The 20,637-nt window shown below is 36.7% G+C and overlaps 1 protein-coding gene across 1 annotated transcript in view; it reads left to right on the top strand.

Moving 5' to 3' along the window:
* Positions 1-20,637, top strand: part of LOC149229186 (T-complex protein 1 subunit zeta 1-like) — a 179,509-nt gene that overhangs the window by 60,750 nt on the left and 98,122 nt on the right. Inside the window, exons 4-5 of the mRNA XM_089378522.1 lie at positions 4,847-4,998; positions 5,180-5,227. Of these exons, the coding sequence (XP_089234648.1) occupies positions 4,847-4,998; positions 5,180-5,227 (200 nt within the window). The remainder of the gene's footprint in view (positions 1-4,846; positions 4,999-5,179; positions 5,228-20,637) is intronic.

The following is a 20,637-nucleotide window of genomic DNA, read 5'->3' on the forward strand; positions in this document are numbered from 1 at the left end:
TAGGGTATTGAGGAGTCTTGGTAACGAGTTTGATTTTGGACATATAACATGGGGACATGGACCTTGAGTTTGAAACACAAGTGGAGGAAGGAAGAATAAAGTTCTACCTTAAATATTGGAGGCCAAGCAAATGTTTGTAGAAGCCCCATTTATCAGCACAACATAAATAGGTGTCAATACATGGCTTGAAATTTTGAACCAATTTAACGTAATGTTGAAATTTACCTAAACTAGCAAAAGAAAATACTTGTCGACTTGATAAAAGACATTAGCAATGCCAAGCTTAGATTCATGTATTGGCTAAAAGTAGTGTCTCCTTCCATGACATATGGTATTCAGAATGACTATATTGACAAAACCTCCTAATTATATTGAGATCAACCCATGAAGTAATCATTGTAGCCTATTGGTTATGATTATAATCACATGTTTATGAGTGATGTTTTTTGTTTTGTTTTGTGGGTAAATTTAGTATGCTTGTATTAACCGGAAAACATGATTACATGGCTGTTCGAGCTGGCCTACCACTACGGAAATCGGACCAGCATTGGAACTTCAAAGTCATTGTCCAAAAAATAATATGTGGAGATACCCTAGCATGCCATAAACTTGTCAGCAGAATAGTGTCCAAAAAAAGATGAAGATAGATTGGCAAAACAATAATCATAGCGGCAGGATTGCCACGACAGATAGTTAACATCTAAAGACCTAGAATAGAAGCAAAAACTGTCAAATAGAGAGCCATACTGATAACTCAAGATGAGGTAGAAACCTCAGTTGGATCAATGGGGTTCCAAGAGATGCTGGGCCTTTGCACCATGAAGAAGATCCTCAATCCTTGCCAAACGGACAGCCATGTACTTGTCCTCTAATCCCATATCCCTGTGCTCCAGTTGGAGTTCATCAAGCTGCATCATAATTTCCCTCTTGGCTTCATTTTGTTCCAAAAGGACCTTGCTGAGAAAAGATTTAATGTTCTAATACAATTCAATCGTGCATAGGTACTGATTTTGGCACCCTCGAGTGTGACCTGGGTCCGACACCCATTCAACAACCAATGCAAGCACTTCAACATCTGTGAAATTTTCATGATGAACATAAACATTTGTGTTTGCATTGTCTATTTCTTGTTGGATTGCATCAGGAGTGTGAGTGTGAAATTTCCTGGCAGCACTATGACATAGAGATGAGCGTGAGCGTTGCCCCCTCCCACTCCCACTCGGTTGGCAACACCTCTGCAACTGGGGCCCCTTTGATGCACTGTTATCTGAGAAGCAGGCGAGAGTAAAAATGTAGTGAGGGAGGGAACAAAGTTTGAGTGATGTTCCAAAGAGAAATAAGCTTGAATTTGTTAAGGGACAATGGGTTTTTATTTTTTGTGAATTAAGGTTAAAAGTTTGAAGCTTGAACTTGTAGTAAATGTTGTAATTTTAATGCCTATAGGGAATATAATTTGGGTGCTTAGCATGGTTGGCATTCCATCTTATCAATAGACCTAGTCTAGACTCTAATACATTAAAGTTTAACTGCAATATTTGACCATTTATTTGTTTGGAGTAAAGCCTAATTTGCCAATGTGTGGGTATGGGTACATGGATGACATTTTCTGAAATAGGGGCAGGTGATATGTTTGGTACAAACAAAATTCTATATAAATGATTTTTTATGCATCTTGACAATGATTCTGATTCATCTTTAGATTTAATTCGTTCATGGATTTATCAATTGATGTTGAACATTGTTTAGAAGAACTTGTTCATTGCCAGTGATAGATCTCAAGTCTGAGACCAAGTGCATTAAAAAATTGCTTAATAGCATTTCCAAAAATGAAACCGAGAAAAACAACATAATTAAGTGCTCGAGGCAAGTCTGATGCATCATCATTATCGTCATTGTTTAGGACATAGGTCCTCATTGAATACTGTCTCCAAGTAGTCACTGCTCTCAAGGTTCAAGCATAGGCTTCTCATCTAGGATCATAACTAGAGGTAGCTGAAAAGGCTGAGAAAATATCATTGTAACTTAAAATCTGAACACCAGATGAATTTTAACACAACGTCATCAATATTTACTCCTGTCCTTGAATTCTATGCAAGAAATACAGCAGGAAACCCTAATATTCCTCTTCTGCTTCTTTGTTAGATTGCTGGTATCTTCAAGTTGAGAATGGAAATAAAAAAATAATAAGTGATTAGCTAAGGTTTTGTAATTCATAAAGGGACCTAGCAATTGATGTTTAGAGTATTAGAGAACCACCTTTTTTTACTTTCATGCCTTTTTTACTACAAAAAAATGCATTTATTTAGGAAATCTATAGCTAGAGCACCTGAATTTCATGCCAAATGTGCTTGATTGTACCTTTCCTTGTGGGTTATGATAGGGTAAGCTTCCATATTGGTAGTTGGTGTAGGGCAAGTGTATTGATAATCAGTTTGTGTATCCTGGTTCTAGGTATTTGTACCTTTGAAAGATATTAATAAGCCTTGTTGCTTATGCATCGGTAGTGGTATAGAACTCGGGTAACTAGCATTGCAAGTGTTACATGTTTCCACCATATGCACCTTAAAGGATCACAAATATTTTTGTGAACAATTTTGGAAGACTAGACCATTTTGCATAAGACTAGCTTTTTTGATGCCTATAGTCAATGGTACTTGGGTCATTGGCATGGCAAGCATGGCATTACTGTTAGGTCCAACATAATGATACAAGAGGCATAACTTTTTTGTTTTGCTAGTTCGCGAGGCAGTTAACTACATGTGTATTGGGAAGTAGTGATCTGATGGGATTTGCTAGAATTTTTGGAAGATTAGACCATTGCACATAAAACTAGTTACTTTCATGGCTATAGTGAATAGAACTTGGATCATTGGCATGGCGAGCATGATGTTGCCATTAGGTCCAACGTAATTGCTCAAATTAAGAAGTAACAATGAATGCTTGTGAGTGCCCCATGTGCCTACTTAGGTATGAGCATTGAAATTTTACACAACCACGCTTGGATTTGACATCAATGTGATTAGAAATGCTATTTACTGGAGGTGGAATTCTTAAATCATCCAAGAATCCTTGGTGCTTGAATTCCATCTTCCATATGGGTTATACATAGAACATTGCTTGATATTAGATTGGTTACTTAGTATAAGTGTTTTTAAATTGCCTCCTTTTGCTTGTTATTGGTAAGATGATGACCATTTATCCTTGATGATGCTTATTATTTGGATGTAAACTCCAAATTGGTTTCATTTGGAGATGAACATGATTGGACATGTTTGTGAGCATATGATTGCAATGTTTTTCGTTTGCGTTTTAAAGACAATGTTTGTGAAGGAGCCTTAAATTGGGACTAATTTTCGGAAGGTTAGGTATCCACGGGGGGGGGGGGGGGGGGGGGGCGCTAATGTGTGTAAATGTTGTGATATTGTGAGTATTTATAGGCCTCAAGTGTTCAAAATCATTGTCATTGTAATCTTGCTACTACTTGTTAGTCTTTGCTTAGGATAATGGTCATATGGTGATGTATTGATATATAGTTTAATGCCTTAGAGTTAGGTGTTTAATAATGTTAAGTGATTTAAGTTAATAAAATAACACATGCCATAAATAATATTAAGCTAGACTTAGTTGAAGTATTGTCTTAAATTAATGGCACAGTTTTATAGCTCTAGAGGTACACAACATTGTTTCCCTCATACTCAGCTATTGAAAGTTGAAACATACACATCCTGATTAACATCAAGTTATCTCTATGCTTTTCTCCCGTGTCTCTGGGTAATTATGCTCTTGTGTATGCACATTTATTTAATATTACTTTGATCGTAAGAGCTTGGTCAAAGGCATTTATTGTAATCAAATGCTGATATTGAAAAGCTACACTCTGAATTTGGAAATGCTTAGTTGTTGGGTTATTTGGAGGAATTTGTGGAAAGCTATGTTCTATCAATAGATAATTGTTGGGCTAATGTGTGTAAATGTTGTGATATTGTGAGTATTTATAGGCCTCAAGTGTTCAAAATCATTGTCATTGTAATCTTGCTACTACTTGTTAGTCTTTGCTTAGGATAATGGTCATATGGTGATGTATTGATATATAGTTTAATGCCTTAGAGTTAGGTGTTTAATAATGTTAAGTGATTTAAGTTAATAAAATAACACATGCCATAAATAATATTAAGCTAGACTTAGTTGAAGTATTGTCTTAATTTAATGGCACAGTTTTATAGCTCTAGGGGTACACGACATTGTTTCCCTCATACTCAGCTATTGAAAGTTGAAACATACACATCCTGATTAACATCAAGTTATCTCTATGCTAGTATGCTTTTCTCCTGTGTCTCTGGGTAATTACTAATTATGCTCTTGTGTATGCACATTTATTTAATACTACTTTGATCGTAAGAGCTTGGTCAAAAGCATTTATTGTAATCAAATGCTAATATAGAAAAGCTACACTCTGAATTTGGAAATGCTTAGTTGTTGGGTTATTTGGAGGAATATGTGGAAAAGCTATGTTCTGTCAATAGATAATTGTTGGTCTATTTGAGGTATGTTTTGCATAGGGTATTCCACTTAGATTAAGACTAGAACGGTGTGCTTGCACTCTTCATCCTTTTGTATCAATCAACTCTAAGCTGTTTTTAGGATTAGTTCATAATACAAACAAATAATTTTTATAAAAATTGCTGAGGTTAGCCTGATTTTACTTTCTCCTAGCTCTCAACTGAACCTTTGCATCGTGCGGTCCTTCATAAGTTAATCTCAATAAGATATGGTAAAGTTGAAGCTGATTAGTGTGCAACTTATTCAAATAAAATTCAATTTATCTTATGAATGAGAGAAATTTCAGGAATGCACCCGCGTGTGCTAGTGGATGGATTTGATATTGCAAAAAGAGCTACGTTGGATTTTCTTGAGAAATTCAAAACCTCAGTTCTTATGGAGGAAGCACCTGACAAGGAGATGTTGAAAATGGTAGCAAGGACAACTCTTAGGACAAAGGTATGTTGTATACATTATTTTTAAATTTTGCTGAATTTTTTTAAACCACCTTGCTATTTTTAGTTGGGTCACATTGTTCATTAATTGCCTTTCTGGGAGGATTAGTTACTAGTAAAACAATTTTAGCTTTATTTGTATTTTGTTTATATTTTTTAACTGATATCATCTGTTCTTTGTGTAGCTCTACGAAGCACTTGCAGATCAATTAACTGACATTGTTGTGAATGCGGTGAGTGATTATTCTTCTAAAACTTTGAGGTAGAATTTTTAGTGCTTTTTATCACATGAAAAGATTAATGATATGGTTTTTTAATGCCATGCTAGTTTTATGATCTTTCTTCCCATTTCTTCTTGTATATGAATATTAACTTAGAGATTTGTGTCATGTGAATGTATGTTGGGCTTCATCTTCATTATCAATCTGAGATTTTCATTTTTTCCCCTAATAGTTATAGAATAATGTGAATCATCAAACCAGATTGGGCATTTTGTGGTTTCGGCCAGATTGTTTGGGTTTTGCCCCATGGAAGAATTCCATGATCTGACTATATTTGTTGCAATTCATGTCTGACTGTTTCATCTTTCCAAATACGATTTATCAAAATGTGGAGAAAAACATAGGAGTTTAACTGTTGAGAAAATGTTCATGCAGAAATCCTGAAAAACCTTGTAATAGCATATAATAATCTAGAAACAGAGCACTCATTATGGACTTGTGTTTGTATTTACTTGGCTCATCATGGACAGAACACTCAGCAGCATCTGCTGTTATTGTGGGTAGAGCTTCTATTGCCATGTCCTTATCCATTTTTTCATTCATATTTGATTGATGGAATTAGGTCCTAAAATGCCAAAATCAAGGTGGTTAGTTTATTATGTTATTCTATAAAGTTGTTGTGATTGCTTTCCCTATTTGCTGCCAGTGAAAAAAAGCATTTCTTGCCCCAAAATGTTTTTTGGAACAAAACACAGAAAATTGGCTTTTAGGGACTAATTGCATCTGCTGTTATTGTGGGTAGGGCTGCTATTGCCATGCCCTTATTCATTCTCTTATTCATATTTGATGGAGTTTGGTTGTAAAATGCGAAATTAAAGGTGTCTGGTCTATTATGTTATTCTTTAGGTTGTTGTTAATGCTCCCCTAGTTGCCACTACAGTAAATAAAGTATTTCTTACCTCAATGATTTTGGGACAAAACACCTAAAATTGTTTTTGTGACCTGATTTTTTTTTCTTTTGTAGGCGTGTCTAGGAAAGTGATATTGACATTGGCCTTTTTTTGCTCAGAAATTTGCAGGACTAAGTCATGTAATGGTTGGAAGTAGAAGTTAAAAACAATAAAAAATTGAAGTAGAAATAAAAAGCAATGCCATATCCATATATATCCATGTCTTTAGGTATTGCTTTATATATATTATATTCATTTCTTTAGGCATTGTTTTTTATTTCTATTTCAAATTTTTATTCGTTTTAACTTCTATTTACCAACCATTACATGACTTGTAGTCCTGCAATATTCTCTCTCTGTATATATATGCATGTGTGTGTGTGTATGTATTGTAGTTTTGACATCTCTTGAAGTTTGGAGGTTTATCTACTCTCCTATTTTTAGAGTTGTCATTTTCTTATCTTTGGTAGCATTATGTTACACTAATTATTTTTTATATATATGCATGTGTGTGTGTGTGTATGTATTGTAGTTTTGACATCTCTTGAAGTTTGGAGGTTTATCTACTCCTATTTTTAGAGCTGTTGTCATTTTCTTATTTTTGGTAGCATTAGGTTACACTAATTATTTTTTACAAGTAGTATTAGTGATGGAACTATTTCAAAAGATAACACCAGAAGGAATGGATGGAAGAGTATGTGGAAATTTCTTGGAATTCGAATTTCAAATCAAAACAAAAATTTCATTTTCAACTTAGAAGGTTTCTTGAATCGTAGCCCTGTGAATTTTCAGCTTTAGGGCTGCTGTAAAACAAGGTACAAAACAACAGCAGAAAGAGTAAAGTGTTTCACTTCCAAACAGCCCAAACTTCATGGCAGTTCAAGGAGGAAAGATACCAAACCACATGGATAAGTTTCAGCTCTTTTAGTGCAACTAATCAGTGAATAAGCAGATCTGGAATTATTCATTTACAACGGTATTAACAGCAGTACAACAACAGCATGACAACAATGAAATCAGCCTCTTATAGTCTTCAGTTAGATGTCAAATCACCTAACAATTGTCTTTTTGCTTATGTCAAATTAGCAAGATATTTATGGCTGTAAGTAACAATTGATAAAGAACATATATAGCTGAAAATTAATCCTGCAAATCGCACAGTTTTGAACAGCTGGAAACTTCGTTAATATGCTCATGCCAACGTACATGTACATACCATAGTCTTTTCTCAAGGCTAATGCAAATCTTCCCAGTTCTCGAAAGCCTGGCCAGGGAAAATCAACAAAATCTATCAACCAAGAAGATATGGTATGCAAGAATCACTCCAACATATCCTCCAAAGCAAGATGTCCTCTCCTCTTCTTCACAATTTGAATTTAGGGTTTTAACACAAAAGCATAATTTCCATTCTCGAAGGGGTAAATCCTAACCCTAGACCTCCAAGATGCTCCAAGAAGACCAAGAAACCATAGCAACAAGAGAGAGAGAGAGAGAGAGAGAGAGAGAGAGAGAGAGAGAGAGAGGCTAGTGTGAACTTTTATCTAGCTCATATCTCATCACAAGAGTGAGTACAAGTGAGTGAATAACATTATGAATGGAAAGACTCTTTCCTTCCTATTTTTATATGAGAGGTTAGGGAGGCCAACAGTACAATGTGGGCCTTGGTCCTTACAAGCAACTTGCAATGAGCACTTGTAAGCCAATGCAAATCAGATGCTATATTCTAAAGTACATGTGCCATGCTCCAAGGTGATGTAGCTATGCAAGGCAAGTCCTCATCTCTCCATCACAAGCTTCCATGGACTCTATTGATTCTCCCAAGGAATGTATTCCACTGGGACAATTTCCCTTGCAAGAGCACCATTAGTGCTTTAGGCTCCAACAAACAATTTTCAATCCTTTGAACAATGATCCAAGCTGCCACATACCAACTAGGGTTTGGTGCCCTCCTCTAAGTTGCACAATGCTCCTCATTCCATGTAGGGCACTCTCCAAGCACGTAGATCCTCCATAGGGCCCCATTGAAGGGTGTCAACCAAATTTTCAAGACAACTCTAACGCCTAAGGGAAAAACACTAAACAATCATCTCTAAGGTTCGAATCCATTGAGCAAGCTATCTCGATTATGCAAAGTTGCAAACCCATGAAGGACTATCTTTCTTGTGCCAGTCCACCTTGGACTATCTACGACCTAATAATAGACCATATACCCTAAATCTCATGAAGTGCCCTAAGCATGGGGTAAATATTTTTGGAGTAACCCTAAAAGTCTCTCTCTCTCTCTCTCTATATATATATATATATCTGTGTGTGTGTGTGTATTATCATTCCCATATTTCTTAAAGTTTGGAGGTTTATTTAGTGTCCTAATTTTAGAGCTTTTGCGTTTTTCTTTTTTTAGGTAGCATGTCTGATTGTATTTTGTATTATTTAGTTAATTTGATCACATAAGATCGTTATACTATAGTCATAAAACTTGTTTGAGTTCTAATTAGTTGTGTTCAAAGGGTTACTCTTTACAAAAACAAATTAAGGGATGTTCAACACATTATTCAAAAAGCTTCTTTTGTCGAAGACGAGCATAGTGTCTGCTGGAAACTCAAATGTAAGCCTACTTGCACAGTTTAGCTCCAAAAGTCTGTCTACAATATGAACATCTATGAAAATTTGCATTCAAAAATATTATTTATCAAGTAATTGTACACAATAATTGACTTCAAAAATCTTTTGTATTGCCAATTTATAGGTTCAAAAGGAGTTGAAAAAATCATTAAAAATGTTGTAAAACCGTTGTTTGACCATCTTGTAATTCTTCCAAGGAACCATAAAGATCAATTTGATGAAGTCCTTCCTTTGTGTGCTGATCTACGATATTGTTGTGCTCTTTATATATATTGGTAGAGTTGACCTAAATAAATTGAATAGATATTGCCTTTAATAGCTGTGCGACTGGAAAGAGGGAACTTATGGAAACAAATATTATGCGTTGGAGGTGTTTCACTCTTTGCGAAGATGAATCCCGTAGTTTTGGAGGTGAATTTGATGACAACAAATACCACACGAGCGGATTAGAGCTTTTTGGGTTTTACATTTTTTGCTTGGGTTGCATTTGGGCATTTTCTAAATCCTAAACCTCGATCTCCATCATAATACGATCCCCACGCAACATCCAAGCTAGACAATGACTTGTCCAAGATCTGTGTAAGAGAGTGACAGAGGGACCATGAGTGTGATAGGATATCATTTCAACCATCAACAAGGAGCCCATAGATGAGTGACAGGTGGGATTTCCCTTTTTTATTTTATTAAATTATTAAATCAAAGTTGTATTGTTTGGTTTTTTGTAGTTGGCCATTTTGAATATAAATAAGCTCTTGAATCCATTTCTTAATGAAACTTGTGCTACTATATGTTGAATATTTTATGGTTTTATTTCATGATACCTCTCTTTGGAAGTGTTCAATTTGTTGGAAATATTGTTGACATTGATGTCAAAGACAAGAGAGCCTACTTATGTCCAATATAAATATTGAAAATGAAGATTGTTGGAAATATTGTTTTTGGATCTTTGATTCTCCCATTGGATACCCTATCTTTGAAACTATTTTTATTCCAGGTACCTAGCTTAAATTAGAGCATAAGATATATGGTTGGAAAGCGTATCGAGAGAACCTTTCCAGCGGTATATGGCACTCCCTTTAATTCCATATGAACGAGGAGATATGAAATATTTTGTCAATATGACCCAACCAAAGTACAAACAAGCCCCATTTGGATACCTTATATTTGAAGGCATTTTTACCCTAATTACTTAGCTCAAATTGGATCATAGGATATGTGGTTGGAAAACTTATTCTGAGACCTTTCCAACGGTCTTTGATTTCATAGGAATGAGGAGATTGAAATATTTTGTTAGGATGTGGTTGGAAAACTTATTCTGAGACCTTTCCAATGGTATATGGTGCTCCCTTTGATTCCATAAGAAAGGAGAGATGTGAAGTATTTCATTAGGATGATCCATCTAAACTGCAAGCAGGCCGACCCAACCAATTTTACAAGCCAACAACACAAGTGATCGCACAAACACTACAAGTAAAGGGAATATGAGTTCATTTCAACATCTATTTATCGAAGAACAAATTTGAAGTCGCAAGAGGAGCTGAGGAATAACTTTTGGGGTGCTTCTTGGAATCTAAAGGTGTGGGAGAAAAAATGTGATTTATGGAGTGAATGAATCATGTTGGCATTTTTGTTATATATTTTCATCTGTGATGTTTCAGACAATGAAATTTGGAGGATCTATAAGGAGAGGCTTCATGTACTTGTGCTTAGGTACATGAAGATATTCTATTTGTATACTCCAAGTTTCATGGTTTGAAACATCCTAGAACAAAAATTGTAGCGAAATGCCCAACTGACCTGTTTTAAGAGGATTTCATAAACATTCAAAAAGCCTAACTTCCTTTGCCCATATCTCTGAAATTATAGCGAATCAAGGTTTGAAGCTTGAATGTTCAGGTTTTAGACCTTGATTCACTATAATTTCGGATATATGGTCAAATAAAGTTAGGCTTCCTGAATGTTCCTGAAATCTTCTTCAAACAACCAAGAGCAACAAGTTTTGGGAGAAATAGATTTGGTGAAGGAAGAAGCTATAGGTATACGTGGTGAAGGTAGAAACAACAAAGAAAGCAGGCAAAGGCAAAAGGAACAAGCAGACTTAGTGAAAGTAGAAGCAACTAACAAACATTGTGAAGAAGCAAGCATGTATGTTGGTGCTTGCAATATTTTTTTTATCAAGAAGTTTAGTGGTTTTTTCCTATAAGGGTTTCCACGTATATCTTGTGTTACTTGTTCAGTTTATGAGATTGATGTTTTATGTTGTTTGAATGGAATTAGGTAAAAATTGTCATTATACTGATTCACCCCCCCTCTCAATATAATTGTGAATTCCATTTTGATTTTGTTCAGTTTATGGGATTGATGTTTTATGTTGTTTGAATGGAATTAAGTAAAAATTGTTAGTATACAGTTTCACTGCCCCTTTATCCAACAGGATTTGGCAAGTGGGTCCTATCCACTCTCAACAATTGGTGGAGACCATCTGCCATCCATGGGATAATGCCATAATCAGGCTATCGTTCCCTTCCTCATGGGTATCAAATAAAAATTCCCCTTTCTAGAATCTTATGGAATAATGAGTGGAGCCAAAAACCAATCATTATTACCTTTTGGAAAGGCAAAATACTAGGCATGATGTACAAAATAGTTGCACTGAGAGAACTATGGTGCACTCTACATCCCCCGGGTGAAAGAGATGTGTCACATAACATAACACTATTAAAATATGATGGTGAATTTTTTTATGTTTGGGTTTGAAGATGGTGGAAAGGGTAACACTTTACATCTTATGTGACCAAGGGTCTTTATGGTAGGGCAAGGCACACTTTGACATTACCCCTCTATTGAAGAAAATTTAAGTGTGAGGGCCCTTGTGATGCACTGGTTGAAGAGGTGCCAATGCATGTGGAAATCACACTCTTCCTTTAAAAATGCCTGGGGGTGGCTTCTTCTCTAGCAAGGGTTCACTATGAAGAGTAGGATTCATAAATTTGGTGTTGGGTGTTTCTTGCTTGTCTTGTGTTAGGCATTTCTTGATTGAGGATTCCTGATCAGGTTGCAAAAGTGTTTTGGGCATGGTTTCACTACGAGTTTACTTCATTGTTGCACTTTTATGGAGAGGTCTTTTCCTTGGAGACACTTGGATGACTAGGGATAGTTGCAAATGCTTGTATTGGTTGTGGAAGCATTGATTTCTCTAGCAAGAGTTTGCTATGAAGAGTCGGATTCATAAATTTGGTGTTGGATGTTGCTTGCTTGTCTTGTGTTAGGCTATAATGTTCCCTATGAATTGATTGCCTACAAAAGGACGAAATAGCCTAGCCGACCCTCTAGGCTATGGTCTTGAAAGGGGTAAAAACCCATTTTTTCCAATGTTGGGGTAACATTGTTCAAAAATTGGGTCAGCTAGGGCAAAAAGACCCAAAATTGGGGGTTACACTCACAACCCCTCACGTTTGGGAGACCAGGGAAAAATCTATAAATAGAGAAGAGTTGAGATCAAATCAGGATCATTGAATTGGAATCGAATTGCCTTTTTTCTCTTGAGCTTGAGGCTCTGAGGGTTTTATGACCCCTTTTTCCCCTACTAATTTTGGTGGTGAGAGTTTCCACTCTTGTTAGTCTTTTTCTCGTAATCTTTGTTATCTGTCTAGCAAATCATGGGATTTGATTCTGTTTGGTATTGCAATAATTCAATATTATTGCCAGTTGAAGGTGACGCTAATTGTGGGGCAAATTGAAGTTTTGGCACATCATAGCAATTTGGAGCATTTCTGGCTTGAATTGGAAGATTACTTGATTATTTAATTCTCAGGTCTTTTCTAGAGAAAATCTGGTGGGCAAGTTCTGTAGCCACAAGGTTGGGCCGTAGCCGCAGGGCCGAGCTCTAGGGCCAAGCCACAGGGTTGCAGTCAGAGGGCCGAGCCATAGGGACAAATTTCTGGTTGTGGCAGCAAGTACAATGAGCCTAATACAATAGTCAACCTTGTTAATTAAATTTGCAGGCCACCAAGGTGTTGCGAGCAGTTGGATAGGGCATCTCAAGGATAGAAACTGGACATCCGAAGCTTTGAGTACCTTTGACAGGCAACTGAGTCTGCTGTGACACTCTTTTGAGGTTAGCGGACTTACGAAGAAGTATTCTAGGTTCTGTTTAGATAATTAGAGAAATTAGCTATCACAACATTCAATGAAATTTGATTTCTTTTGTTTGGACAACAATATCAGTGGACTGCAGATAATTTGGTTATTGGACAATTGGTCCATCTATTGTGGATCTTGAGGAACCCCCTACTATGTATTGTTATATTAATGGTGCATGCCTATTGGGTTTGATTTATATGAAGAAATATGTGCTATTGTATAAAGGAGTAATTTCTGTTGTACCTCTATTGGAAATTCTAGTCTAAATAAGAAGCCCTAGGACAAAAATATCTCCCCAGGACTTTACATAGGCATTTCTTGATTGAGCATGCGTGATTAGGTTGCAAAAGTGTTGGGCATGGTTTCATGGTGAGTTTTACTTCATTGCCACACTTCTATGAAAAGGTCCTTTCAGAGGAGACACTTGGGTGACTAGGGCTATTTGCAAATAGTGTTGCAAGAACTGTCCACTCCCCACACACCAGACCTTGGAATCGCACACAATGTAGAACCGCGAGTGAAGTGTGGTCAAAACTGCACTTTTGAAAAATGAAACCGTGCCTTAGGCTGAATTTGCCTGGTTCCTCGAATTGCTATGTGAGGAACTGTGTTTCCCGGACACTCCCAAGGTGCTCCCTTGACTTAGGATGTATGAGGGTATGTGATTGGCATTTAATCAGGAGTACCAAGCCCTATATGTATCCCAGCGCTGATGGTATTGATCGTTGAACTCCTTTGTCACGGCCTTAGCAAAAATGTACCCTTCACTCAAGTCAAAATCATTGATCAGGCATGTTAAGCTTTTTCTACCATATTTTATGGCTTGGATTAGGCAGTTTGAACAAAATTGGGCAATGTTGACTAATGTCCCTAGAGAATTGAGGTAGAGGCAAAGGCTAGACAAGAGAAGAAAAATCTAGATTCTAGACTATTGATGCTAGAATAATTAATCGTTAATATAGTATGGATGCCATTTCTATCTTGATTTATGTACAAGTATGCATGCTTTGATATATTCTGCAACTAATTTGGCATTTTGGATGTTTTTTCGAATATATATATATATATATATATATATATAGAGAGAGAGAGAGAGAGAGAGAGAGAGAGAGAGAGAGAGACTCTTCTGGGATGCTTTGCTTCCAAGGGCTTTGGAAAATGGCTATTCTGACGTTTTGCTTCCAAAAAATGCACCCCTTTCGTCCCTGCTTTCTGCACCATTGGTTGCAAATGCTTGTATTGGTTGTGGAAGCATTGACGTAAATTTTCTTTTTGGGAGGACTCCTGCCCTATTGGTTTAGGTGTCTAAGGAGTTTTAGGCAGTTGGCTTTACTTGTGAGAGTCAAACTCAGCATGTTTTCTCCTTTTTAGGACTGGACTTTCTTGGTACCACTGTGCCTTGTGTGATGTAATTGACATTTTTTTTTATCCAGGGAGAAATGTAATTTCTATTCATAGTTGAGTGGATAATTATGCAGATAGGCATGTCTATTTTGGAATAAGACTTCTAGAATTTCAATTTAATTATCAATAGGTGGATGGTAGGTATTTAACCTCATGGAATATTCTAGAATATTTATAGTAGTATTCACAAATCAAAGGTCGACATTTATCTCCAAAGTAGTTATGCTCTTTTTGTCCATTTAATTAAATTGATTAATTAAAAAAATGTCACATGGACAAGCCTCATTTTTGTTTTTTTGGGCATACGGTATTGATAAGTCATGGTATTGCTGCATGGTATTGTAACAAAGCCTTTTTCCAAAATAAGAATATCCATGGTAAGGTTAAGAATCTTGTTACATGTTTTTTAAAATATATATGTATCTTTAACTTATATACTAATTCTTTTAATAATAATAAAATAATAATAATAAAGTTATAATTTAGTTGATTTTTATGTTTTTTTCCAACATTTTAACAACGTGAATTGTATCATGAAGCATGTGTTTTGATCTTTATCACGAATTGGTGCCTATTGGCATTTACGAACAATTTAATTTATATGGCTGCAGTAGTTACATTCTTTAGGTGCCCTTGGCACTTGTCAAAAAAGACATAATCAGCTATATCGGTATCTACTCAGATTTAGACTCATTTCTATGCATAAAACTACTGAAAATGGTGCCTCTTGTCACAAAAAACTTTCACCTCACTGCTCATTTTTGAGTGGTTCAGTTACCTGGACTTTATACAGAACCCATGTGAAAAAAACAAAAGATTATACATTTCTCCAGAAAAACATAATCAAGGCATATTTTTCTGTTACTCTCACTTTCTCAAAACGACTTCATGTCATTAGGTGGGAGGACAGAGAGAGAACACCATCCAGTGATTCCTCCAACTTAAATACTCATCTTCAACCTGTTGTCCTCCCCTTGAGATTGCATCCGCTACTGTGTTCAGTTTTCTGTATATATGTGTAAAGGAGATACTTTCAAAAAACTCTCAGACCACTTTCAATTGCTCTGCAAGAGGCCTGATAGTGGCAATTTTGAATCTGGCTATTGCGTCTCATCCTCTTCATAAAAGTAGAGATTTCCTATATAGATGAGATATTTCAATCCCTTTCTCTATGGCCTATTGTAGTATACCTCTTAATGCTGATAACTAAGCCAGATTGTTTGAAACTGTGCCCAAACCTGCTTTGGACTTGATGGATTGACTACTGAGAGGAACATATCCCTCCAGCACTATATAAATTATGTGAGTCCTCCTTGGCCCCATCAAATAATCCTCAAGGAAGTGATTTGTCAATCAACGGTTCACCAATTTGCCTTGGAACTCTTTCCTTCGACTCCAGTTTGCAACCTTGAAATATTCAATGAAACTTTGAGTACACATGAAATGTGGACCACTTTTTCCCCTTGTTTCAATCATATCACATGTTAAATCCCTAATTCTAAGGGCCAACCATAAAATTATCTTGGTTCTTTTAGGAGATTTTATTTTCCATAATTTTGCCCATCTGCTTGCATGTGCCACTAACTGAGAGGAACAAAATCCCTCCAGCACTATATAAATTATGTGAGTCCTCCTTGGCCCCATCAAATAATCCTCAAGGAAGTGATTTGTCAATCAACAGTTCACCAATTTGCCTTGGAACTCTTTCCTTCGACTCCAGTTTGCAACCTTGAAATATTCAGTGAAACTTTGAGTACACATGAAATGTGGGCTTCCTCTTGAAATGTGGACCACTTTTGCCCCTTTTTTGAATCATATCCCATGTTAAATCCCTAATTCTAAGGGCCAACCATAAAACTGTCTTGGTTCTTTGAGGAGATTTTATTTTCCATAATTTTGCCCCTCTGCTTGCATGTGCCACTAACTTAGAAGTATGCCTTCCAGAGGCCTTATCTTGGGCCCAAATCAGTGAGTCAGCCTCTTCATTCTAATATGTCCTTACATATTCCACCTAGTTTTTCTTTTGTCGTGTAGGTCCAATGGCTCTGCTGGTTTTTATCCTTGAGACCACATAAAAGTTGTGCCATTATGCAAAGCTTGATTAAATTCAAATATCTATGATTATAATGTACTTATTTGTTCTTGAAAGTAGTATATACAATGTTTCAAAAAAAACAATTTCTGATGTCTAATGTAAAAAAAACCTGTCTCAACACACCAAAATAAATAAATCCTTTCATAGATCCATCTTAACCCAGATCTTTTAAGTAGGGTGAGGCTTTTCCATAGTTTTCCATCTCCTGATGTGGCGGAAGCATTCCAGGACAGAAGGCTGAAATTAATGGGCTTGCCTCATGAAGCCCTCTCTCGAGGATTGTAAAGTTACTTGTCTCTAGGTGTGGATACAATGGTTGATGCTGCAGGAAATGCTCACCGTCCTTGTAGTGAAGCCCAAAACCCGTCCTTGTACTGAAGCCCAAAACACTGAAACAGGTAAGAAACATGTCCTCTATGTGCACCGAATGTTTCGGACCTATTTTGCAATATGGAAATGCAGGGCAGTTTAGGCGTGTTTCAGTGCCTGTCTTATGTTCTCAGGCTCACATAAGGGCCCATTAGGACTGTTGAACCTATAGAAAGACTCGAAATGCCTAATCTATGTGTTATCACTCAGATTTTCCTAGAAGTTGTAAGAAGAGGAAAGGGGTCCGAGGTAACCACAAACCAACTTTTAGATACAGAATCTAGCCAATCTGTATCTAGAGAGGGCTCTCTCTTTAAGGTTTAGATTTGTTTTGAAAGATATCAGGCTAGTTATGAAAGCTTTGGGGTTTTGATTGAGTTTGTTGGTGAAATTTGATAGCAGAGGGGTATCACTGAGTACTTCAAGCCATTGGGCTAATGGAGTCAAAGGAAGATGGCTCAACTGGATTTGGTTTCTTTGCAAAGGATGGCTTCACAGGGCAATATAGCTAAACAAGGAACAAATGATGATTCAAAAAGGATGAGATGGACTCAAAAGTGAAGAAGGGCAATTAAGAATCCTTCCACATGTCTTGAGAGAAAAGAACTTGACTGATCACCAATAAAGAGCAATTAAGAATTCTTTACTAAATGATCAAAATGAGTAAACTAGGAAACATGAGCAATTAAGAATTCACTGCTTATCGTAGTTTAGAGGAAAACATTGAGAATAAAAATGATTGAAAACAGATTGCACTAAAGCACTTTTTGAATTAAGCTTTTTCGTTTTAATATTCAGATATGGAACACAATTGAAATATTTAAACTGGAAAACAATAACACATGAGTTATAAGATACTTATGTGTCTGATGTTTTGCACTTGAATCCTGTGAAAAGTCCTTTGTATCAATTCTACATCTAGCCAGCCATGCAAGATTTGGTCCAACAACACTTTATTCCAAAATAATCAGTTTTACAACAATGTCTAAGAATCCACCCTCAATACTGCGAGTGAGGGAGTATTTATACAAAAAACTTTACAATAAAATATCTCATAACAAAGTGGGATATATTCTGAGATGACTAACTCTATGTTACATGAAAATAGAGACAGATGGTCCAATTGATAGCAGATAGAGGCAATTTGATGGTTTGTTGTTCCTATTTTTGTGAATGTGCTGGAGTCAAGTCCTATGATTGGGCATCTCATTGTCTTTGATGTAATTCAGTGCTGGCTGCTCTGCTTTTTATCTTCTTACGGATACACTTTAACCTGCTCTGATACTCTTTACCTGTTTGATCTCTGTTTATCCCCTTTACCATCATTGACTATAGTAAAAACCAAAATTTACTTTTTACCAAGGACTAGTTACAAAATTTCTAACATTTCTTCCCACCATTTTGGCTGTGGTATTCTGGTTTTTTGAAGTTTTCTGAGGGTTTCATCAGTTTCGGTGTACCTGAAAAAGGTAGGCTGAATGGGAAACAAGTGCTTTAGTTCATGTTCGACATAGAAGAGGTTCTCTAAACTGTCATAGAGAACTCTGCCTGTAGGCAGTGCCTTTGGTGCTGATGCACTTCTTGATGAACTTGCTTGGTTGCCTGCATATTGATTCAATTTGTCCACATAATCTTAATGGCTCATTAATTTGCCATTAATAACTAAAGGACTGGGTAGCCCTTTGCTCTGTAAAATACCAATTTCTCCATAAAAGCATTAATTTATTCCTGCATGTCATGACATCTTCTTTCTAAATTTTGCATCAAAGTCCTTTTATTTAATACCCTTTTGATTTCCATAATAGTCCCTGTTCTGTCTTCAATGCCCAATTCTTCAAGCTGGTACTTATTCTTGTTATTCAAAAAATTTATGAGCCTGGTGGCTTCCTCAGGCATCTTCCCTAATTCTGCTCTTGTTCTTTGAATCTCTTCTCGGGCTGCCTTTACCAAATCAATTTGCTCAAAAATTATTTGGATTGATGGCCAAACATCATTTATTGACTGAGTGATATTGGTCCATAAAATCTTCTTAATGTCTGTCAGAGGCTTGTCAAATGTGAGATCTTTTTCTAATGATTTCACCTTGTTTTCTAATCCTTCAATTTCCCTTTTTTTTTGCAACATTTATCTTTGAGAGATCATATCTTTGTTCTAAGGTAGCATATTGTTCTTTTACCTTTTTCAGCTCTGAAACTTGGAGTTTCATCTCTTCCATTGATTTTATTAGCTCCTCTATGCTCAGATTTGAAGTATTTTCTTGTGCTATTCTTGCTGTTTCTGCTGTTGCTGTACCTGTGACCACCTGCGTTGTGGTTGCTGGAATGTTTGATGCTAGAGCTATTCCAAGGGTTGAAAGGACTGCAGTTGAGACTACTGGTATCACATTGGGAGGCTGAGAGGTGGACTCTCCCTGCTTGTCCTTCAATGATTTTTCTAATTCTTGCTCTGTCTCATTCAGTGGTTCATTAAGTTTTAAGAGTAAGTCCATCAGTGCTTCTTCATACTTTTGCTTTATGATCTCAACAGTTTGTGGATGTCTTGAAGGAGGCAACTTTAGCTGCTTTCTTAAGGCAGCTATATCTTCATCTTTCTTTTTAATTAAGGCTTCTGCGGCCTTCACAACTTTTGTATCATGACCTAATCCAATCACTAATTCTTCCAAACATTTAATCCTGTTATCTTTAGCCTGCGAGAAGGCTCTCTCCAGCTGCAATTGGGCAGTTGTATTATTCAAAGAATCTTCAAGTCTTTGGGCCATCATGGCCTTACCAGTCATTGTAGAATAGATCATCTCCCCTGTCTGTTTATGCAACTTAATTTGGACCAAGGGATGAATGTTCTTTGCCATGACCTCAAATTTGGTCCTGAGGTACTCTGTTGTTGATTGAGGCTGTTGCACTTTAGGTTTGAAATAACTCATTATCATTTTACCTTCTTTGATGTCATAGGCTGACATCAATCTGTTTTGATTAGTGGGAGCCATTTTCAAATGTTGATTGTAAACCTGGATCCTCAATGGATCATTTCTGGGCTTTATTTCTATGAACTTCTTTTTGATATTTGGAGTGTCTTTTCCTGGTGGCCTAAAAGATGATACCTCTGCACTTTGTTGTCTCTCTAGCTCCTGTCTCTGTGAGCTAGTAGATGTCCCACCTACTGGAAACATTTGATGGCTATCTACACCTTCTTTTCTCTGACTATCAGTAGTCTCTTCAAAAAATTCCTCCTCTAAAAGAGGATTTAGCCTATGCCTTTCAGCACCAGGCGGTTCTGAGGGTCCACTCGCAAGGGTAGCTACTTCCCTGTCTCTCTTTTTATTGCTTTCCTCATTCAGAGGAGTCTGCAAGATTTGAGGTTCTCCCACATTGGCTTGAGTTGGAGGAGTGTGAATTTGGGCCTGTTACTTAGAAGTTTCAAGCTGCTTAGACATTATAGATTGTTCTGTGGCTTGAGTGCTGGTCTCTGGTCCCTTTCCCTTAGATGTTCCTGTAACTGGTGTGCTGGTATCCTGTGAGTGCTGCTGAGAGGTTTCAACAGTAGAGGCACTAATCCCTGACCTTTGAGAAGACTCAAATCGTACCTGCCCAAAAGAATCCAGGTCAAGTGTTTTCTCAAGATCTCTCATAACATTTTCTATATTGACTTGTTCACTATCAGTTTCTACTAGGGTCCCTTCCCTCCATTCATCCATATTGGCAAACTTTTCAATCTCTGGGATTCTATGGTGTATATATGGTGACAATCTATTCTTCATTCTTCTATCACATATGAAACTATGAGGGTCATATGGCCTCCAACCAAAACTTTTGTGCAACTTAAGATGATCTTCTAGAATTCTC

Source organism: Pinus tabuliformis, chromosome J (assembly GCF_031772625.1).
Source record: "Pinus tabuliformis cultivar Carrire ecotype Pingquan chromosome J, CPIR1, whole genome shotgun sequence".
Taxonomy (NCBI): domain Eukaryota; kingdom Viridiplantae; phylum Streptophyta; class Pinopsida; order Pinales; family Pinaceae; genus Pinus; species Pinus tabuliformis.